Source organism: Natator depressus, chromosome 4 (assembly GCF_965152275.1).
Source record: "Natator depressus isolate rNatDep1 chromosome 4, rNatDep2.hap1, whole genome shotgun sequence".
NCBI classification, from domain to species: domain Eukaryota; kingdom Metazoa; phylum Chordata; order Testudines; family Cheloniidae; genus Natator; species Natator depressus.
In genome coordinates, this window is record NC_134237.1 from 3,004,790 (window position 1) to 3,028,544 (window position 23,755).

At 42.8% G+C, this 23,755-nt stretch overlaps 1 protein-coding gene across 1 annotated transcript; it reads left to right on the plus strand.

The window, feature by feature from the left end:
- Positions 1-611: 611 nt before the first annotated feature.
- SARAF (store-operated calcium entry associated regulatory factor) lies at positions 612-22,591 on the plus strand. Its single transcript, XM_074950266.1, has 6 exons — positions 612-738; positions 5,649-5,824; positions 7,816-8,221; positions 13,149-13,257; positions 16,797-16,924; positions 20,516-22,591. The coding sequence occupies exons 1-6, from the start codon at positions 654-656 to the stop codon at positions 20,539-20,541; spliced, it is 930 nt and encodes a 309-aa protein (XP_074806367.1). The 5' UTR covers positions 612-653; the 3' UTR covers positions 20,542-22,591.
- The last annotated feature ends 1,164 nt before the right edge of the window (positions 22,592-23,755 follow it).

Consider the following 23,755-nt stretch of genomic DNA (forward strand, 5'->3'; position numbering starts at 1 on the left):
GGCCCAGCCTGGGAGGCACTGGGGTGGTGCTGAACAGCGAGGGAATATGGGAAACAGCTGCAGTACAGAAATCACATGTGCACCTATTAGACATTGCTAAGGCTGAGAGTCTTTCATGGAGGTCACGGATTCTGTGGCTTCCCGGGACTGCCAAGACTTCTGCAGCAGCCGGTGCAGCTGACCCCAGGCGCTGTGGCCAGCTGCACCAGCCCCTGCTCGTGCTGCCCTGGAGCAGCAGCATCCGCTGGAGCCCCCCCGCACCCCCAAGAGCACCTCAGTTTTAGTTGGGGTATATCGGACAAGTCATGGACAGGTCGGGGCAGTGACTTTTTGTTTATTGCTATGACCCGTTGGAGACTTTTACTAAAAATACCCCTGACTAAATGGCAGCCTTAAACTTTGCCCAGCGGCCCCTCCGGCAGGCTCAGAGCCTCCTCTCTGCCCCTGGGCGCTGCCGGCAGAGGGTCGGCATCAGGACGGGGGTGGTGCGAGGATTGGCCGGACTCCGCCCATATTCCGCGCTGTGGGCAGAACGCAGCAGGGTGCGCAAGCAAGTCAACCGCTCAACAATCACTAGCCAATTAGAGGGCGCGGCTTGCAGGCGCGTGCGCAGTAACGCGAGCTGTCGGGGCCGGGTGCGCCCTGGCATCGTCATGGCGGCCGGCGGGCGGGTCCTGCTCGTATCCCTGCTGCTGCTCCTGAGCGGGCCGGGGCTTGCGCGGGGCTGGGACCAGCCGGGTAAGGACGCGACCCCTGCCCGCGGGAGCCGGGCTGCGCGGGTCTCTCCTGGGCCCTGGCGGGGGGCCGGTCCGCCTGCCCGGGTCTCAGCCCCCGAGAGGGTGTGAGCCCTCCGTGCCCACGCCCAGCCCACCTGCGGGCCGAGCCACCGCACGAGCCCTTGCTAACGTGGGAGAGCAGAGGGCACGCGGGGTTGGGAGCGTTGGGCTGACGCTGCCTCGCAGCCCGCCGCTGAGCAGGCGCAGGCCCCGCAGGGTGCCAGAGCCGGCAGAAGCAGGTGCTCAGTGCAGGGACAAACAGGCCGGACCTGGGGAAAACCATCTCCTCCTGGCATGCTCCCGCGTGGTCAGGTAGGTTTACCAAGCCCCCTCAAATTCCCAGCTCTTTATACCCCTCAGCAAACCAGTGATGTCATTGCCAAGGCCCCAGCTAAAAACACTGGGACGCTGTCACCCTTAGTTCTAGTCTCAATCCAGATGAATTTTACAACCTCCTTTCTCCCCAAGGCCTTTCCTCCCCTCCTTCCTGTTGTTCAACAGGTTTTCCATTCCACCTGCGTTCACATGGGCTTCACTTTTAAGATAACGCTGGTGGGGTGGGAAGGTTTATGTTTGCTCCTTTTAAGACAGGTTTCAGAGTGGTTGCCATGTTAGTCTGTATCAGCAAAAACAACAAGGAATCCTTGTGGCACCTTAGAGATATTAAACAACAAATTTATTTGGGCATAAGCTTTTGTGGGCTAAAACCCACTTCATCAGGTGCTTGGAGTGGAACATACAGTAGGGAGGTATAAATACATAGCATATGAAAAGATGGGAGTTGCCTTACCAAGTGGGGGATTCAGTGCTAATGAGCCAATTCAATTAAGGTGGAAGTGGGCTATTCTCAGCAGTTGACAAGAAGGGGTGGAAATCACTTTTGTAGTGCTAATGAGGCCAATGTAAATGTAAACAAGGTGGCCCATTTCAAACAGTTGACAAGAAGGTGAGTATCAGCAGAGGGAAATTAGTTTTTGTAGTGACCCATCCACTCCCAGTGTTTGTTCAGGCCTAATTTGATGGTGTCCAGTTTGCAAATTAATTCCAGTTCTGCAGTTCATAGAATCATAGAATATCAGGGTTGGAAGGGACCTCAGTGAGGTCATCTAGTCCAACCCCCTGCTCAAAGCAGGACCAATCCCCAATTTTTTTTTGCCCCAGATCCCTAAATGACCCCCTCAAGGATTGAACTCACAACCCTGGATTTAGCAGGCCAATGCTCAAACCACTGAACTATCCCTCCCCCGCAACAGTTTCTTGTTGGAGTCTGTTTTTGAAGATTTTTTGTTGAAGAATGGCCACTTTTAAGTCTGTTATTGAGTATCCAGGGAGATTGAAGTGTTCTCCTACTGGTTTTTGAATGTTATAATTCCTGATGTCAGATCTGTGTCCATTTATTCTTCTGCGTAGAGACTATCCGGCCAATGTACATGGCAGAGGGGCATTGCTGGCACATGATGGCCTATATCACATTGGCAGATGTGCAGGTGAATGAGCCCTGATGGTTGGCTGATGTGGTTTAAAACCATCTCCAGTCACCTCTATTGGTCACAGGCCTTCTTTTTATAAACTTCCCCTCACCCAGTGGTTCTCAAGCTATGGCCCACAGGCCGCTTGCAGCCCGATCAGCACAGAGCTGCGGCCCACGTGACAGCCTCAAGGCCATACAGGTAGTATTGGATGTGGCCCCCATAACACATTGTGGCCCACAATGGTAAATAGGTTGAGAATCACTGCCCTAATCTCATTAGACAGAATACTGGGCTAGATGGACCACTGGACTGACCCATTCAAAAGCACAAGATCAAATCGGCACAGACACACCCCTGGAACCCCGACCTGGGGTATTCTATCTGCTACCCAAGATCCATAAACCTCGAAATCCTGGACGCCCCATCATCTCAGGCATTGGCACCCTGACAGCAGGATTGTCTGGCTATGTAGACTCCCTCCTCAGGCCCTACGCTACCAGCACTCCCAGCTATCTTCGAGACACCACTGACTTCCTGTGGAAACTACAAGCCATCGGTGATCTTCCTAAAAACACCATCTTGGCCACTGTGGATGTAGAAGCCCTCTACACCAACATTCCACACAAAGATGGACTACAAGCCGTCAGGAACAGTATCCCCGATAATGTCACGGCAAACCTGGTGGCTGAACTTTGTGACTTTGTCCTCACCCATAACTATTTCACATTTGGGGAGAATGTATACCTTCAAATCAGCGGCACTGCTATGGGTACCCGCATGGCCTCACAGTATGCCAACATTTTTATGGCTGACTTAGAACAACGCTTCCTCAGCTCTCGTCCCCTAATGCCCCTAGTCTACTTGCGCTATATTGATGACATCTTCATCATCATCATCTGGACCCATGGAAAAGAAGCCCTTGAGGAATTCCACCATGATTTCGACAATTTCCATCCCACCATCAACCTCAGCCTGGACCAGTCCACACAAGAGATCCACTTCCTGGACACTACAGTGCTAATAAGCGATGGCCACATAAACACCACCCTATACCAGAAACCTACTGACCGCTATTCCTACCTACATGCCTCCAGCTTTCACCCAGACCACACCACACAATCCATTGTCTACAGCCAAGCTCTAAGATACAACCGCATTTGCTCCAACCCCTCAGACAGAGACAAACACCTACAAGATCACTATCAAGCATTCTTACAACTACAATACCCACCTGCTGAAGTGAAGAAACAGATTGACAGAGCCAGAAGAGTACCCAGAAGTCACCTACTACAGGACAGGCCCAACAAAGAAAATAACAGAACGCCACTAGCCATCACCTTCAGCCCCCAACTAAAACCTCTCCAATGCATCATCAAGGATCTACAACCTATCCTGAAGGATGACCCATCGCTCTCACAAATCTTGGGAGACAGGCCAGTCCTTGCCTACAGACAGCCCCCCAACCTGAAGCAAATACTCACCAGCAACCACACACCACACCACAGAACCACTAACCCAGGAACCTATCCTTGTAACAAAGCCTGTTGCCAACTGTGTCCACATATCTATTCAGGGGACACCATCACAGGGCCTAACAACATCAGCCACACTATCAGAGGCTCGTTCACCTGCACATCTACCAATGTGATATATGCCATCATGTGCCAGCAATGCCCCTCTGCCATGTACATTGGTCAAACTGGACAGTCTCTACGTAAAAGAATAAATGGATAGAAATCAGATGTCAAGAATTATAACATTCATAAACCAGTCGGAGAACACTTCAATCTCTCTGGTCACTCGATCTCTGACCTAAAAGTCGCAATATTACAACAAAAAGACTTCAGAAACAGACTCCAGGGAGAGACTGCTGAATTGGAATTGATTTGCAAACTGGATACAACTAACTCAGGCTTGAATAGAGAGAGACTGGGAGTGGATGAGTCATTACACAAAGTAAAACTATTTCCCCATGCTTATTCTCCCCCCCCCCCCCAACTGTTCCTCAGACGTTCTTATTAACTGTTGGAAATGGCCCACCTTGATTATCACTACAAAAGGTTTTCTTCTCCCTCCCCCCCACTCTCCTGCTGGTAATAGCTCATCTTAAGTGATCACTCTCCTTACAGTAAGAAAAGGAGTACTTGTGGCACCTTAAAGACTAACCAATTTATTTGAGCATAAGCTTTCGTGAGCTACAGCTACAGCTCACTTCATCGGATGCATTCAGTGGAAAATACAGTGAGGAGATTTATATACACACAGAACATGAACAAATGGGTGTTATCATATACACTGTAAGGAGAGGTTTCAGAGTAGCAGCTGCGTTAGTCTGTATTCGCAAAAAGAAAAGGAGTACTTGTGGCACCTTAGAGACTAACCAATTTATTTGAGCATAAGCTTCCAATGAAGTGAGCTGTAGCTCACGAAAGCTTATGCTCAAATAAATTGGTTAGTCTCTAAGGTGCCACAAGTACTCCTTTTCTTTTTGGACTGACCCAGTATGGCTGTTCTTGTGTATGCATTATTTAGGGTCTGTCTTCAAGTCTCTAAGAGGATTTTACTGTTTTGTTTGATTTCATTTTTTGTCCCCTTGGAAAAACTATGATTGTGAGCGTTTGTTTGCTTGTTTGACCTGCATGGTTCATGTATTGTGGTAAATTTCTAGAAGGTGTAAGATACTTGGTGATCCTCATTAGTAGGTGATAGTATGCTTAGTCATCATGATACAGCAAGCATTTAATTTTTGTGTCATTTGGGGATTCTTGACTTGGGGATTGTTCCTGTAGAGTTGGTATGTATAAATTGAAGAGAGCTAGGCTGAAATTAAACTGTTTTACTCATCTTTCTTTCTTGACGTCTTCAGTTTGTATATTGCTGTCCTGAATTTGATGGACTGGGACATGGATTGACTAAAGTCATAAGTTTTTCCTCCACTTCCATTTTGTACTAATTTCAGGTTCAGTCATTCAGTTCAGTTTTTATGGAGTCTATGAAGCAGACTGTTTTTTTTCTTTTAAACAAATTTGTTCATGAGCATCTATATGGTAAATACACAATCAGGGATTTGCTTTTCACAGAGAAACTATTGCATTGTAACCAAAGGTTCTTGCATAAGCCTGTATGTTTTTGGTGAGGTGCCAGCTGGGCTGTGACATACACAGTAACATCTCTTTGAAAGGAGTAGAACATAGCTGGGTCCTATTAGCAGGGCCTGTCAGTGTCATAGACTTTCAGCCACAATCACATTGTTGCTGGGAGTCTCAAGTGGTTTTTAAAGTGCTCGCTGTTCTGAAAGCACCGTGGCAGGCTGCTTGTGTTAACTATCACATTTACTCTTGTTCTGAAACACATTCTTCATGCATGCTAGTTCTGTTAATTTGTGTACTTCCTGTTTCAGGGAGGGTTTTGTTGCGGGAGATCCAAACTCTCACTCTCTACAGAGATGGATATACTACTTCTCGGCGGACATCTCCAATTCCCCAGTTACAATGTACTGGAGGCACAGCTGGATGTGCATACGTCCCCGCGGTTGTTCAGTGTCATAACAAAGGATGGGATGGCTTTGACATACAGGTAGCTTCACTTCAAAGTGCTTGTAAATGAAATGCTAAATATTAAATAAGAATCTCTTTGCACCGACTGAATGAAATTTTCAGCAACCATAAACTAAAAAGAATCACAAGAACATTTCTAAATTATGGTGCAGATTATTCCTTTAATGACTGAGTTTGAGACCCCTGTTTTAAACATTTTACCTTAGGGCCAGTGGCAGTCCTCAAATCATTCCAGTGGCTAATAAGGTCACAGAAAAGAAAACATTTATATTGTATTTTTTATTTTGAATTTTGTAGAAATAATAAAACTATCATACAACTTTATACAATTCTTCGCCTGCCAGAGAGTTTTTACTGTTTGCCAGAGAGTTTTTAGTGTTTGTTTGCCAGACACCTGGCAACACTTCAGTTCTGTCAGTTTGTTGATATTTGGCCTCAGTGACTGAAACCTTCAGGATTACAATAAGGTGTGCATCAGATAGTTGTGTTGGGTATTTTGACTTGTTTATATTCATTGTGGGGGGGGGGGGGGGAAGTGACAGTGCCTGACTCTCTGCCCAGTGACTAGTGATAGTATCTCTGTCCCTCTCCCCCAGCCAGTGGGAGCTGCGGGGGGCAGCGCCTGCAGTGGACAGAGCCAGCTGCATGGGTCTCTCCTCCACAGCCGCAGTGGGGAGGTTCTCGGGCTGCAAACGCCTGTGGGCCAGGACTTTGAGGCCCCTGGTTTAAAAGCATAGTTTTAAAGGGACATTGTCTGTTAGTTTACACCCCAAACTTAAATTTTGTTTAAAAGAACACTGTCCAGTCAAATTTGAGCCAAATGTTGGGTTTCTTAAAATACACTTCCTAAAATCAAAGACCAATACAAAAGTCTCCATATTACCCATCTCTTTCTTGTCTACATGAGAAAGTTGCAGCAGTTTAACTTAATTATTTTTAAACTGAGTTAGTTAAAATAGTGCAAGACCATTTATGGACACCCTTATTTTGGCTTTGCTAAAACAGTTTGCCAGTCAATTTATGCTAAACCTGAAACAAGGCATTCTGTAACCAAACACAGAGGTTTGTACCATCTTAGCAAAACTGATTTTTAAAACCAATTTAAGTTAAACTGCTGCAACTTTCCCTTGTAGACAGGCTCTGACTTTCAGATCTTTCTAAGATCTTTCAAGCAAAAATGTGGTTTAAATTTTAATATTTTATCCAATTGTCGAAAGTTTGGGTAATAGCAAAATAGGTTTCTGCGGAAGAAAGCTGAAATGGGAGTCTTGGCAATAGAAACACTGAAAGATCTTGGTATTACTTTGTAAATTCGGTCGAACATGGATTTATAATTGCACGTGTCATTCTGAATTGTTTCTTCAGGAATTAACTATTTAAATCTTGCTAAAACTATATGTGCCCTATGGCTAAGGCCATTTTTTTGTTTGATGAGATAGGCACTTCTTTAGGAGTTGCATTTATGACTTTCTTTACAGAATGCTTTCATTACATCATTGTTTCTGATCCTGCAATTTAATCTATGTGGGCAACCCTTCTGTCTCACTTATGTCAATGGAGCGCCACCTAGATACAACAGTCTGTTGACATGGATCAGCTTGCAGGATTGGAGCCTTGATTAGTATTTCATTGTAACTACCACCCAGCTTTCTTGTGGGGGACACTTATTTAAAACATTTTAAAGGCTATTGCTTTTTTTATTACATGATACTCTGCAGTATTCTGTAAAGATGAATGCGTAGAAAAACCTGATATGTGAACTACTGAAACTTTGTCTTTTAAAGTTACAATTGCTTTACTTTTTGAATGTTCCGTTTCTCTAAGTTAAAGGTTCATGAATCTTGATAGCTAACTTAAAATACAAATGTCCAGAAGCTCTCCTAATTACTGTTTTTAAATGATTTGATTAATTATTATTATATTTCACTACATATATAGGAAAGTAAACAAAAGACTACTCTCACCAACCTGGAAATGGTTACTACTTTGAATTTTGTTTACTAATTTCAGTGGGAGTGTAAGGCAGACTTGGACAACTCCTATCGCTTTGGAAGAATCGAAGTGAGCTGTGAAGGCTATGATTATCCAGATGACCCATACATCTTAAGGGGGTCTTGTGGTTTGCAGTACGGGTTAGAGTTAACCGAGGAAGGCCAAAGAAAAGCTCACAACTTTGGTGGAAGCTTTAGCTCCAGCTATTACCAGTCAAGTAAAGTGAATTCTCAGGATTCCTCTGATTCTGCTGCTGGAGTGATTGTCATAATAGTACTTCTGCTCCTTGCTTATGGATGTTACAAGCTATTCCTCAGTAATCAGCTGCCTCAACAGGATTTCTCTAATGGTGATGGATACTCTAGGACATCTTGGCAGAATAGTCAGACACCACCTCCTCCTGGTTTTAAATCCAGCTTCACAGGTATGGTTCTAAGCTTGTTGTAGTGTTAGAAATAAAAAGCAATGTGGTATTGCTCTTGCTTCAGCAAATGTGGGCAGAAATAGTTTAAAAAACAAAAAAAGTCTTCATGCATTGCTGAGTGTGAATGTCAGTTATGGGGCCACAAAAACGACAAGGAGCCCAGTAGCACCTTAAAGACTAACATTTATTTGGGCTTTAAGGTGCCACTGGACTCCTTGTTGTTTTTGTGGATACAGACTAACATGGCTACCCCCTGATACTTGACACCAGTTATGGGGCCCACAGTCATGATTTCATTATTAAAGTTGCAACTAGCTTTCTACTATCCTCTTTGGAGGAGACTTTCAAAGGCACAAATGAATGTTAGGTGCCCAACTCCCACTGACCCTCAAAGAGAATTGGATGCCTGGCTGCCCTTTGTCTTTGAAACTCTCGCGTTATTTTTAACAAACTTAACTTTTTTCAAAGCAGTCCTTTTAGTATGAAACTTCATATTTATTTGGTCAGAGTAGGAGAGGGGGGTTGGTCACAACTTGAAAGGAATCAAACGTTTTGAGTAAAATTATTTTTTATGTGGGGTGCCATTGTGCTAGGTGTTTAAATACAGAAAAAAGATAGTCCAGTGCTCCAAAGTTTATAAAATTAAATATAAGGAAAGAGACACCAGATGGATACAGACAGACCCACAGAGGAACACAAGGAAACAATGCGATAACATTGGACAACATGATAGGCAGTGGTCTCAGCACATCAGCAGCCCAGCCATTGTCAAGTTTTTTGAAGGCTTCATGGCAAAGGGGGGTTTTGAGGAGGGAGTTGAAGGTGGATAATGAGGTATGGTAGAACCTCAGAGTTACAAACACCAGAACTATGAACTGAGCAGTCAACCACACACCTCATTTGGAACCGGAAGTACAGAGTCGGGCAGCAGCAGAGACCTAAAAAAAAAAAGGGGGGGGGGGGACAAATACAGTAGAGTGTTAAATGTAAACTACTTTTAAAAAAAAAAAAGGGAAAGAAGCATTGTTTTTCTGCATAGTAAAATTTCAAAGCTGTATTAAGTCAATGTTCAGTTGTAAACTTCTGAAAGAACAGCCATAAAGTTTTTGTTCAGAGTTACAAACAACCTCCATTTCTGAGGTGTTCATAATTCAGAGGTTGCACTGTAGTTGTGCAGATGTTTACAGGGAGTGCCTCCCAAGTGTGTGGAGAAAGCATGACAGTGCTGCTTTGAAAATCTAAGTAGTGGGCAACGGAGGCCGGCATCATTGGCTAATCGGAAGTGGGAGTCAACCTTTCAATACTGAATGAGAAATAGGGTAAGGATAAATCAAGTGGAACCTTGAAAATTTAATGCTGTGAAATAGTGTGGTGGTGAGTGCTTTTATATGTATGTTAATGGAACTTTTGCTCTTAAATTCCATAAGAGCTTTTGCAAAATCTGTTCCCATTTGCTGATTCTGGAATTTCTAAACCATGTGTCTGTGCCGTGTGCCCATTAGTAACCCTGGTGAGTTCCTACTGCACACCAATGGCTATTGTTATCATTATTATGTATTTGTATTGTGAAGCACCTACAAAATCCAGCCGTGACCAGGATCCTACTGTGCTAGGTGTTGTCAAGCACAGAGCAAAAAGTCATTTTCTTCTTCCATCCTATTCCTTATCATCCAGGTTTAGCCAAGTCCCTGTCCTTGCCAGGGCCAACAGATTTCAGACATGTTAGGAAATTTTCCCTGTTGTAAAAAATTTTCTTTAATTCTTATCTCAAATACTTCATTGATTTTTTTTTTTCTTTTTTTTTTTTTTTTTTTTCCCCTCAGACTACTATGTCATAACATTCCTATGAAGTTTCTGGCAGATTGGTTTAGATTGGAGTTCAGGGGGAGTTTAGACTGCCTTCTCTGATCACTTCCCTTTTTATTAAAAAGAAAAGGAGGACTTGTGGCACCTTAGAGACTAACCAATTTATTTGAGCATGAGCTTTCGTGAGCTACAGCTCACTTCATCGGATGCATATTGTGGAAATTGCAGAAGACATCATATACACAGAGACCATGAAACAATACCTCCTCCCACCCCACTCTCCTGCTGGTAATAGCTTATCTAAAGTGATCATCAAGTTGGGCCATTTCCAGCACAAATCCAGGTTTTCTCACCCCCCCCTCCCCCCCACAGACAAACTCACTCTCTTGCTGGTAATAGCCCATCAAAAGTGACCACTGTCTTCACAAAGTGTATGATAATCAAGGTGGGCCATTTCCTGCAGAAATCCAGGTTCTCTCACCCCCCTCCAAAAACCACACACACAAACTCGCTCTCCTGCTGGTAATAGCCTATCCAAAGTGACCACTCTCCTTACAACCTGCATGAAAATCAAAGTGGGCCATTTCCAGCACAAATCCAGGTTTTCTCACTCCCCCACCCCCATACACACACAAACTCACTCTCCTGCTGGTAATAGCTCATCCGAAGTGACCACTCCCCCTACAATGTGCATTATAATCAAGGTGGGCCATTTCCAGCACAAATCTAGGTTTTCTTACCCCTCCCCCCCCCCCCCCCCCACACACACACAAACTCACTCTCCTGCTGGCAATAGCTCATCCAGACTGACCACTCTCCCCACACTGTGCATGACAATCAAGGTGGGCCACTTCCAGCATAAATCCAAGTTTAACCAGAATGTCGGGGGGGGGGGGTAGGAAAAAACAAGGGGAAATAGGCTACCTTGCATAATGACTTAGCCACTCCCAGTCTCTATTTAAGCCTAAATTAATAGTATCCAATTTGCAAATGAATTCCAATTCAGCAGTTTCTCGCTGGACTCTGGATTTGAAGTTTTTTTGTTGTAAGATAGCGACCTTCATGTCTCTGATTGCGTGACCAGAGAGATTGAAGTGTTCTCCGACTGGTTTATGAATGTTATAATTCTTGACATCTGATTTGTGTCCATTTATTCTTTTACGTAGAGACTGTCCAGTTTGACCAATGTACATGGCAGAGGGGCATTGCTGGCACATGATGGCATATATCACATTGGTGGATGTGCAGGTGAACGAGCCTCTGATAGTGTGGCTGATGTTATTAGGCCCTGTGATGGTGTCCCCTGAATAGATATGTGGGCACAGTTGGCAACGGGCTTTGTTGCAAGGATAGGTTCCTGGGTTAGTGGTTCTGTTGTGTGGTATGTGGTTGTTGGTGAGTATTTGCTTCAGGTTGGGGGGTTGTCTGTAGGCAAGGACTGGCCTGTCTCCCAAGATTTGTGAGAGTGTTGGGCAGTCGGAGAACACTTCAATCTCTCTGGTCACGCAATCAGAGACATGAAGGTCGCTATCTTACAACAAAAAAACCTAAAATCCAGAGTCCAGCGAGAAACTGCTGAATTGGAATTCATTTGCAAATTGGATACTATTAATTTAGGCTTAAATAGAGACTGGGAGTGGCTAAGTCATTATGCAAGGTAGCCTATTTCCCCTTGTTTTTTCCTACCCCCCCCCCCCCCCGACATTCTGGTTAAACTTGGATTTATGCTGGAAGTGGCCCACCTTGATTATAATGCACATTGTAGGGGGAGTGGTCACTTCGGATGAGCTATTACCAGCAGGAAAGTGAGTTTGTGGGGGGGGGGGGGAGTGAGAGAACCTGGATTTGTGCTGGAAATGGCCCACTTTGATTATCATACACTTTGTGAAGACAGTGGTCACTTTTGATGGGCTATTACCAGCAAGAGAGTGAGTTTGTCTGTGGGGGGGGGGGGGTGGAGGGTGAGAGAACCTGGATTTGTGCTGGAAATGGCCCAACTTGATGATCACTTTAGATAAGCTATTACCAGCAGGAGAGTGGGGTGGGAGGAGGTATTGTTTCATGGTCTCTGTGTATATGATGTCTTCTGCAATTTCCACAGTATGCATCCGATGAAGTGAGCTGTAGCTCACGAAAGCTCATGCTCAAATAAATTGGTTAGTCTCTAAGGTGCCACAAGTACTCCTTTTCTTTTTGCGAATACAGACTAACATGGCTGTTACTCTGAACTCTGTTCCCTTTTTATTGTTTATTTTTAGTGATTATGAATATGTTTATCTCTGGAGTTAGAGTGCAGTTCTACTCTAAAATGTGACTGTAAATGACATTGTGAAATTCCACGTTGCCTCTGATTCCAGGTTAAAAGGCTGCTGCTAACAATTAAAAATATGCCTTTTTCTAACTGATGATTTTGCATGTTCAACCAGAGATTTAAGTCGAGCTGGGTTTCCCCTGACTCATGCATCACCAATAATGAAGATTTTTGCAATCTGATCTTGGTTAACAGTGCTGTTAACATGCACTTGAGACAGAACTACCAGGAGAAAAATGTGGTATTGTTGTTTTAGTCATTAGATTGAGCACATACTACTCAACATACGCAGTTACTCAAAATGGCAGCAAATCTGTTGAGTGAGAGGACTGGGAGGCAGTGTGGTCTAATGTATACGGCACTGAGCAAGGTTTTGTTCCCAGCTTTGCCACTGACCTGCTATGTGATCTTGAACATGTTGCTTCACCCTTGTTTCACCTTCCATACTTTATCTGTCTTGCCTGTTTAGAGTATAAGTTCTTTGGGGCAGGGACTATCTCTTGTGCAATGTCTAGTAACAAAGAGACCCTGATCTTGGATGGAGGCACTAAGCATTACTGTAATACAATTATTAAACAGAAGGTGCCATTTGTAATGTAATCACTTTCCAGAGCAGAACCGCTCCCTGAAGCTCTTCAAATGGGGATTGAGCCACTGAAGGATTAAAGTCCATTGAAGTCAGTCTCACAGTTAGTTCTTTGTTAAAATAATTCTTTTGTATGACTCTAAGGATGGCATGATGGTAAATTTGCCATTGACTCAAAGTTGATGATTGGTTTTTTTTGTTTTTCATTTGCAATTTGAATTAAGGAGCTGGTGGTTTTGGTGGCGGTTCCAGTTCTGAGGCCAATTCAGGACCAGGGTTTTGGACTGGACTTGGAACAGGAGGCCTACTAGGATACTTGGCTGGTAGTCAAAGGTAAGCACTATGCTCGCTCTCTCCTTCGCTGTTCCCAGTAGTCTGTCCTCCTCATGGTGTACGCTTTACCTAGCTATAAAATATTCACATTGCTTCTGGATTTGAGCTTGCAGGATCCTGCATCATCCAAGCAGCAAAATTCTGCCACAATAGCAGTTCCCAGTTGGAAGCTGAAGCTTCAGCAGATGGGGCATTTTAAAAGGGTTCTTTAATACTGGTTTTGTTTCAGGTAACCACCTACCACTGTAGCTTGTTTCGATGAACTGCAAATTAAAAAAATTATATAAACAAGTTGTGTGGAATATCTTCAATGTCATAGCTAAGAGCATTAAGAATAGAAGTAATTGTAAATTAGTAGGGCTGTTGATTAATTGCTGTTTAACTCATGCGATTAACTCAAATTAATCGCAGTTTTAATTGCACTGTTAAACAATAGAATATCAATTGAAATTTATTAAATATTTTTTGGTGTTTTTCTACATTTTCAAATGTATTTATTTCAATTACAGCACAGAATACAAACCGTAGAGTGCTCACTTTATATTTTTTATTAAATATTCGCACTGTAAAATGATAGTATTTTTCAATTCACTTCAGAAGTACTGTAATGTGATCTCTTAATCGTGAGAGTGGAACTTATAAATGTAGGTTTTTTTGTTGTTGTTACATAACTGCACTCAAAACAATATTAAAACTTGAGAGGCTATAAGTCCACTCAGTCCTACTTCTTGTTCACCCAATCACTCAGACAAACAAGTTTGTTTACATTTACGGGAGATAATGCTGCCCGCTTATTTACAGTGTCACCTGAAAGTGGGAACAGGCATTTGCATGGCACTTTTGTAGCTGGCATTGCAAGGTATTTACGTGCCAGATATGCTAAACATGCGTCTGCCCCTTCATGCTTCAACCACCATTCCAGAGGACATGCTTCCGTGCTGATGACACTTGTTAAAAATATAATGCATTAATTAAATTTGACTGAACTCCTTGGGGCAGAATTGTCTCTCTCCGGCTCGTTTTAATCATAGAATCATATAATATCAGGGTTGGAAGGGACCTCAGGAGGTCATCTAGTCCAACCCCCTGCTCAAAACATGCATCAGTCCGCACTGCTTTGGATAGTTATCAAGCCAAATCCATCATCAGCATGGACGCATGTCCCCTGGAATGGTGGTAAAAGCATGAAGGGACACGAATCTTTAGTGCATCTGGCACATAAATATCTTGTGACGCCAGCTACAACAGTGCCTTGCGAACGCCTGTTCTCACTTTCAGGAGACATTGTAAACAGGGAGCAGGAGCATTATCTCCTGAAAATGTAAATATAGTTGTTTGTCTGAGTGATTGGCTAAACAAGAAGTAGGACTGAGTGGACGTATAGGCTCTGAAGTTTTACATTCTTTTATTTTTGAATGCGGGGTTTTTTGTACCTAATTCTACATTTGTATGTTCAACTTTCACGATAAAGAGATTTCACTACAGTACTTATATTAGGTGAATTGAAAAATACTATTTCTTTTGGTTTTTACAGTACAAATATTTGTAATCAAAAATAAAGTATTCTGTGTTGTAATTGAAATTAATTTATTTGAAAATGTAAAAAACATCCAAAATAGTATTCTATTGTTTAACAGCGCAATTAATTGCATGATCGCAATTAATTTTTTTAATCACGTGACAGCCCTATAAATTAGCCTTTATTCTTAATTTTATCTCCCCTAAAGTCACTTTGGGCTGGTTCCTGCTCTGCTGTGACATCCAGGATGCACCATTCTGAGACATTATGGGAAGCCAAATTCCAAGGGGTTCCAGTACATGGACTAGTCTCTCCACCTCGTATCCCATGAATAGAAATCCAAGTGGCATGATTCTACAAATGACTTTTACTTTGTACAAAGTACCAGGCAAAAATCTGTTTTACAATAATAAAGTAATTTAAAAGAGCTGAGCCCTTATCTGCCATTCACATTTGAAATGTTTATTTAAAAATCAAAACATTTTGTAAACTCTTCCAAACAGCCTAGTAGGATTAGCAACAGTTGCCATTTTAGTGGGATTTTATAGGTCTTCAGGGACTCTGCAGAGCTCAAACTGATCTTGCACAGGAGTGTTTTGTTTATCAAGTGACTGGGCTACCTACAGATATGCCAACTCACCATTTATTGGAATATAGAAATATATGGGGCTGTGTGTATTTACCTACTCTTCAAGGAACAAAAGTTGGGATACAAACTGATAAAAACTTCATGACTCTAATACGAAACATGCTGGAATGCACTGAAGTTTCAATCTACTTTGAAAAGTGATTGGGAGGGAGCTGTAGGAGACAAACTGGCAGCTCTGCAGAAAAAACAGTTTGGGAGCAGAGACCAATTCTGATGTACAAGGAGCAATAGAATCCAGCTGACACTCTTAGCTCTGAAGGGCTAATAGAAGTAAAAGCAGCAAAGCTAGCAGATATGACTGAATACACACAGGATGAAGATTTCTTCAGCAGGAAGAAACAGAAATGTTTACAGTGTCACTCTTCAGAGGAGAGTGGCTTGTTGAAGTAACTGAAGTCACCCCTTTAGGGCTCCTAGGATGTTTTAAATATCTGCTTGCCTTTTTTTTTTTTTTAAGCTTTAAACTGGCCTAAACACCAGGAAATTTGTATACAGAAAAGATGTGCTTTTTGACTTCAGTCGGAGCTCTTGGGTGCTCAGAATGCTGGAAATTTGAGTCACTTATTTAGTGGCCTAAATAAGTATTTAAGAGCCTAACTTTTTAGCTTCCTGTCTTACAACAGATTTTAAGCCAACATTTTCAAACTTGTGAAAGCACATACCACTGTCCCCAAGTACCATAGTAGCTTTGTTCCATTAAAAAACTCTTCTTTCCCCATGTTCTGACAAGAATAAGAAGAAATTGTGATCCAAACTTAGAGTGAAGGAGTAGACTCTGGATTTTCAAAAAGTCGGAATCTCCTGTCTCTAGAGGTTGAGAATAAACTGAAGTGAGATGAGTCAAAGATCATGAATTTTACTCCGTCTCTCTTCACACCTGTATTGCAGTTGCTCATATCTTCTCTAGTAAAATGTCCTAGAGATACTTGAAAGTACTTTTTTTTTTTTTTTAACATTACATGAATGTAATAGAAGAACAAAGGAATTGCCAGACTGGATCAAAAATCTAGTCCAGTTTCTGACAATACTCAGCATCAGATTCTTAGGAAGGTGCAAGAAACCTCTTAATCCCTAGGAATTAGATACTGGTTAAATCCTGAAGCATGCGGTTTAATATCTCTTCCAAAACTTGTTAGCATTAAGTATGATAGCTCTGAAAAACCTTGTTGTTCATGTATATATCCAATTCCTCTTTGCATCTTGCTAAGTTTTAGGCCTAAAAATAAGTAAAATGTGTGCAATTGTATTTTTCTACTCATATCTGCCTTTTTAAAAAAGATGCTTTGCTTTGGATGCTAATACCTTCTTAAATAGTGACCTTTCTCTAATTAAAAAAAAAAAAAATCCTTAAACCCATGTTTCTTTTCTCAGGGCACAACCACGTTCCTCACATTTTCCATATGCCAATCCATACGCTGGTCCCACTGCTTCTCCTCCTCCAGGCGGAAATTCAAGTGGCTCTACGGGGCCTCATACCTCAGGGACAAGAACTGCTTCTGGTAAGGCAAAAACTGTTTTATCTTCCTGTGGCTCCTCAAGAGATTTTGGGGCTGATCCAAAGCACATTGAAATGAATAAACAGACTACCATGGATTTTAGTGGGCTTTGGATCCACTCCTCCTGGGCAAAATAAAACCTAACATATTGCTGAGATGTTCTCCATAAAGTTCCTCGAATGTGTGTGAACTTCCTACTGTACATAGCTTCTTTCCCAAAGTGTTATTCATTAAATAATTGAAATGCCAAATTAGAGAGACAAGGTGGGAGAGGTAATATCTTTTCCTGGGACTGACACATCTACAGCTGAACTGCATGCATGAAGTGCCAAATGACTTTCCAAGACTGCCACCTCCAGCTCTTTAATGACCATGTTCAGGAATTCAAACGTTGTACGTAGAATCATAGAAATGCTGGGCTGGAAGGGATCTCAAGAGGTCACCTAGTCCATCCTGCCCGCACTGAGGCAAGATTAGTATTCCTAGACCATCTGACAGGTATTTGTCCAACCTGTTCTTATAAACCTCCAATGACTGGGATCCTACAACCTCCCTTGGAAGCCTATTTCAGTGCTTAACTATCCTTGTAGTCAGAAAGTTTTTCCTAATATCTAACTTGAATCTACCTTGCTGCAAACCAAACTAAGTACTTCTTGGTGGACATGGAGAACAATTAATCCCCATCATCCGTATAACAATCTATTACATATATGAAGGCTGTTATTGTGTCCCCCCTCAGCCTTCTCTAGACTACAGTAGTTGACTTGATTAAATCATAGAATCATAGAATATCAGGGTTGGAAGGGACCTCAGGAGGTCATCTAGTCCAACCCCCTGCTCAAAGCAGGACCAGCCCCCAATTAAATCATCCCAGCCAGGGCTTTCTCAAGCCTGACCTTAAAAACTTGTAAGGAAGGAGATTCCACCACCTCCCTAGGTAACGCATTCCAGTGTTTCACCATCCTCCTAGTGAAAAAGTTTTTCCTAATATCCAACCTAAATCTCCCCCACTGCAACTTGAGACCATTACTCCTTGTTCTGTCATCTGCTACCACTGAGAACAGTCTAGAGCCATCCTCTTTGGAACCCCCTTTCAGGTAGTTTGAAAGCAGCTATCAAATCCCCCCTCATTCTTCTCTTCCGTGGACTAAACATCCCCAGTTCCCTCAGCCTCTCCTCATAACTCATGTGTTCCAGTCCCCTAATCATTTTTGTTGTCCTCCGCTGGACTCTTTCCAATTTTTCCACATCCTTCCTGTAGTGTGGGGCCCAAAACTGGACACAGTACTCCAGATGAGGCCTCACCAGTGTCGAATAGAGGGGAACGATCACGTCCCTCGATCTGCTGGCAATGCCCCTACTTATACATCCCAAAATGCCATTGGCCTTCTTGGCAACAAGGGCACACTGTTGACTCATGTCCAGCTTCTCGTCCACTGTAACCCCTAGGTCCTTTTTCTGCAGAACTGCTGCCGAGCCATTCGGTCCCTAGTCTGTAGCAGTGCACTGGATTCTTCCGTCCTAAGTGCAGGACTCTGCACTTGTCCTTGTTGAACCTCATCAGATTTCTTTTGGCCCAATCGTCTAATTTGTTTAGGGCCCTCTGTATCCTATCCCTACCCTCCAGTGTATCTACCACTCCTCCCAGTTTAGTGTCATCTGCAAACTTGCTGAGGGTGCAATCCATGCCATTCTCCAGATCATCAGTCCTGGGACGCTGAACTGAATGCCGTCACTGGCAGAATCATTCTCCTTCAAATCCTTTGTGGTGTAAAGGAAATGGGGGTAGAGAAGGCAGCCTAGGGCCTGCAATACCTAAATAGCCAATGGTTTGCAGATGTTTAGAAAGAAGCAGGGCCATTGCTCCTCGCACAGCAAGCAGTTCTCTCCCACACGCATCAGCATGGGAACAGCCACCCGGAACAGACAGTAATTCACCCAGACCAGTATCCTGTTCATCCCAAGGACTAATGGCACCATCAGAGGGAGGCTAAAAACCCTGTAATATACATAGTTATGTGATGTGATATACTATGAAGTAATGACAGGTTTCAGAGTAACAGCCCTGTTAGTCTGTATTCGCAAAAAGAAAAGGAATACTTGTGGCACCTTAGAGACTAACCAATTTATTTGAGCATAAGCTTTCGTGAGCTACAGCTTCCGATGAAGTGAGCTGTAGCTCACGAAAGCTTATGCTCAAATAAACTGGTTAGGCTCTAAGATGCCACAAGTCCTCCTTTTCTTTTTACTATGAAGTAAAGTTTCCTGTTCCACTTATGCCCTGAAAGAGAAAAATGAATAGCTCTTGTATTTTTGTCCTTGTAAGTCCAATTCAGAAGGCTCTCTGTATTCATATAAACATCTAATCCCTTTCTTTTCGTGTACTAAGCTATTTGCCTCAGTAACATGCACCAATGAGTTCCACGGATTCATCGTCTGTTGATTAAACGAACCACCAACTACCCTATATCTCACAAATCCCCATGGCTAACGCCAGATGCTCAAAACCATATGAAAAAGTGGAGTTCTCAGCTTGCCAATGCCAGAGTCAGATATAGCCCTGACAGTTTCTGAGATACCCAGGATTAAAACCGTCCCTGGCCCCAGATGTCACAATGCTATTTTGTAACTGCTCCAGGACTTAAAATAGCACACCCTGGCCCTCCTACAAGAATAACTGTCTGTCTCTGGAGATCTATAACTGGCCTTTCATTTCAGTGGCCACTGTGAAGGCTGAAGGCATCCATGAAGTATGGGTAATATCATATATACGGTTTAGCATATGTTTTAGGTGGATGCCTGACAGCATTTGGACAACTTGTAGCCAGCTCATCCCTAGTTTCTCTGCTTACCTGCCAAAGGTTACATTAGACTCAGTACCTTTCCCCTTTCCAAATGAGACTAGAAACATGTCCAGAGTCTGACACAAGGGTTGCTGTGAAGAGAAGGGGGGTGGGTGGGTGGGTGGGTGCGCGCATGCATGCATGTGTATTTATTATACATATCTCCCACACACACACCCCTCCCCCACTCCCACCCCCCATGGAAAGGAGCAGGAACATGGCAGAACACCTTTTTGGTAAGTTTCTACTGAAGCAGGCCTGAGTCACAGAGCTCAGACCTGGATCTGAGCCTGCCCAGTGTCCAGCGGGTGTTTGGACGGGAGCCAGTCTCTATTCCTTAGTCTGCCTGCTAAGCCGAGGAAAACTGATCATCGGTTTAGTAATTTTTAACTTGTTCAAATAGTTGTACAGTTTGTGTCGCATGGGGTCTGTATGTATTACTGCCACAGGCTACGCCTATGCTGCCCTGCAGTTAGAGCCACAAGTGCACACTGGCAAGCTGCTCTGTAACTCCGCCACGTGGCTGCTGTGGGGCGTGAACCAAAAGGTACTCAGTTCCCACCAATGAAGTCCCCTTTGACCAAATAAGTTAATGTGAGCTAGGTACCTTCCAGCTCACGCCCGCAGCATCCACGCAGGGGACTTACAGTGCAGCACACCAGTGCAATCTGCAATTCACACCCCCACAGCACACCATGTGGGGCCACAGAGACAAGCCCTTAGATCTCATGATTGTCTTTTTCCTTTGCAGGCTTTGGAGGCACAAAAAGGAGATGATGATCTTAGTTCCCTGGCACAGTTGCAGTTAAATACAGTTAAATATGTTAAATACAGTTAAATATGGAGCTTCAGTTTTTAAAACTATTGAAATCCTTCTTCATAGAAAATACGGGCTGGGTGTTCAGTTAGAAATATCTCCACAGCTTAGAGTTTATTTTAATTAGATGCTCCTTGGATTTGGATGTTGTAGATGTTGTGCTTTGGAGATCCATTTTGAAAAAAAAATGGAGATAAGATCAGTGAGCAGATACTGCTCTTGGTGGTGAGAACAGTTTTTTTTGTTTGTTTTTGTTTTTTTTGGTTTTGTTTCTCTTTTTTTTGTTTTTGTTTTTTGTTTTTTTTTGTTTTGGTTTTGTTTTTTGATGTGTTCAGACTAAAGTCTATATGACTGCGTGGGAGAGGCATGAATGAATAAATATATGCAATGACTTTTTCATAGCCCTAACAGAGAGGTGGGATACTATCATCTTGTTTAGAGATTTAGCAGGTATCAGAACATATTCTGTTTTCTCATAATAAAAACACAAAGGGATATCTTTCCAATCTTTAGTATTTTAATGATCTGGCAATGGTACCTGTTCCAGTCTTCCAAAATAACTAGCTTAACCATGCCCTAGGAGCCAGTTCTTTTCAACCAGGGTTTCTCAGTCTTTGTGCTTCAGCATCTGCAAGCCAGTGTTAGACAATTCCATGGGACGCTAGCAAACTTGGTAATAAACGTTCCAGCTCATCTTCTCAGAAGATATTATTGAAATCAGTGGAAGAGAAAGGAGCCTAAATATCTTTGAGGATCTGGACCTCAGTGCATAACGAAGCCTGGCATGTAAGGAATTGTTCACCTCAGTGCTGTTTTCTGAAGATCCATTTGGGTTCTCTTTCACTTATAGAATTGATGTGTGTTACAGTAACGGTGAATTCAGTTAATCGTATATGCAGGCATTGTCCATAATTGTAGGAGTGCAAAAAAAAGTGTTCTTATGTTCAGGACTCTTTCTGCCTTTGTCCCACATGTAATGGGGATCTTGGCATCAATGTTGAGGCCTGAAGGTTGCATATTTGAACAGTTACTTGCTTTATGATTCATCCTTGAAATGACATGACTTATGTGCATTATTAGGTATTTTGTTTTTTAAGTATATATCCACAGGTTCATCTAACACTGGGTGTCTTAGCCTAGATAAGGAGCTACTGGCCATTGCCTTTAATTCCAAATCTTGTCAGAGCAGATTGATGTGGTGTTAAATGCTTATGGCCACAGCAGTCTTGTCTATAGCAGGGCTCCAGATGTTTCAACCATGGCTGTTAGCTATGGTGGAAAGTTCTTAGCAGAAAAATCCTTGGTGCAGACAAAGCTTATGCCTCGGCCACCATCCTTCCTTTAGGAAGAACTGGCCAGGACTCAATTGGTTGGGAGTGATCGCTATAATTGGACAAAGAGCATTGCTGCCCCTATTCAAAAACTAAAATGTCGTCCTCCAAAGCACAGCAGACCTTGAGACTGAGCCCAGAATGTGAATCAGGTCTCCTAGGATATGTCTACATCGAGGCTTGGTGGTGTGATTCATAGCGCAAGTACCTACTTGCTTGAGCCTAGTTAGTGAGAGGTCTAGCACACTAAAAATAGCAGTGTGGATGTTACAGCGCAGGTGGTAGCTCAGGCTCAGACCCAGGGGTCAGGTGGGCTCGGACTAGAGCAACCAGCCAATGCTCTAATAGCCACATTGATATTTTTTAGTGCACCAGCTTGAGCGCTAAAATCACACCTTCAAGCTGCAGTTTAGACATACCCCTACAGGGCTGTGTCTGAGCTGGTTTTGCAGATTTTGTTTTTAAAAATGTTGTAGCCTTTTTCTGTAGCATGGACTCTGTGGCCCTTCGGCATTGCTTTCTGATGCTATTTTGGAACCACCAATGATGGGCCCTGTGGGAGCTTCCCCTAGCCTCCTCACATCATGGGTTGGATCTGGGAAGGGAAGAGAAGCTGCTTTAAAAAGCAAAGAAATAGGATCCTCTAAGGACCCCTGGAGGAATGAAGAGAATAATATGACACTAAGGCCAGATATACACTAGAAATTCTTGATGGTATAGTAATGGCAGTTTGAATGGTAATTTTTTTTAGTGACATTTCTATACCAGCAAAAGCCCTAGTGTAGACATGGCCTCAGGGCTAGTAAGCGCAAAAAGAAAAATATAACCACAACTATTATTAAGCACAAATGCAATTGTTTAAGACTATTTTGCCTGAGTTTGGGGCTTGTTTCATGCAAGAAAACTAAATTTATAAGAATCCTATTAACCAAGAAACTATTCAGAATGTGGAACTGACACTAAAAGATAGAACATTACTACAAATTTGGGACTTCTTCACCATCTGAGAGATCTGGATCTGCTTTCTGCTGGACTAGTGGGGACCAAGACTACTCCAGGAACATCACATTCAGGCTTTGGCTTGCTCATTACTGATCCTGACAGCCAAAGAAGGAACACTGTTTAAAAAAAAAAAAAAAAAAAAAAAACTCTTACCTGTCTGGGTGTGAGACACTCACCTGTATACAGCCAGAAAGACATAACTGATCTGGCCGGGTGGGCAGGTACAGGTATGGGAGTTTTGCTGTTTAGAGCTACCCGAGGACCACATGGTTGCTGGGGGAGAGGAATTGAGCAGGTTCATTTTCTCTCTGTCTAGAGAACAGAATAAACTTTAAAATAGGGAGAGAGAATGAGTCTTACTGTTGTCTTGCTAGAATGCCTGTATAATTATCTTAGCTCTTAGGTAGTGTGAGGAATAGTAAATGGTAGCAAGGGTTGATAGCTTTTTTTGGTGGGGCTTTTGGTTTTGTTGGCCAAGTAGAGTGAAGTAGCTTATTTTTACTTCACCTTCTTGATATTTTTTTATCTGTGTATCATGCCATTTAATTTGTAATTATTTTCTCATTAAAATGTAATGTATAGTTTAGCTCTTTTAGCACTTTGTTTCCTTGCTATGCAAGATAAATATCCATTATCATAGAACTGTCTGGGAGGAGTTTGAATTCTGTGCTTGGCTTAGAAATGCATAATGTTGTATATAACATGTTTCAGATAATGCTTTGATTTGTATTTTGAATATTTCTTGTGTATTTGTTCTGATGTGTAACCTTGATGACCCTGATGTTTCTACAGCCGTACCAACCTATCATTGACTTATTTTTATTAAATCAACAAAGGGGCA

Coding starts and splice junctions, on each gene's coding strand:
- SARAF (XM_074950266.1), top strand. CDS start 654: ATGGCGGCCGGCGGGCGGGTCCTGCTCGTATCCCTGCTGCTGCTCCTG. Junction 13,258..16,796: donor TACTTGGCTGGTAGTCAAAG/GTAAGCACTATG, acceptor TTCTTTTCTCAG/GGCACAACCACGTTCCTCAC. Junction 16,925..20,515: donor AGGGACAAGAACTGCTTCTG/GTAAGGCAAAAA, acceptor TTTCCTTTGCAG/GCTTTGGAGGCACAAAAAGG.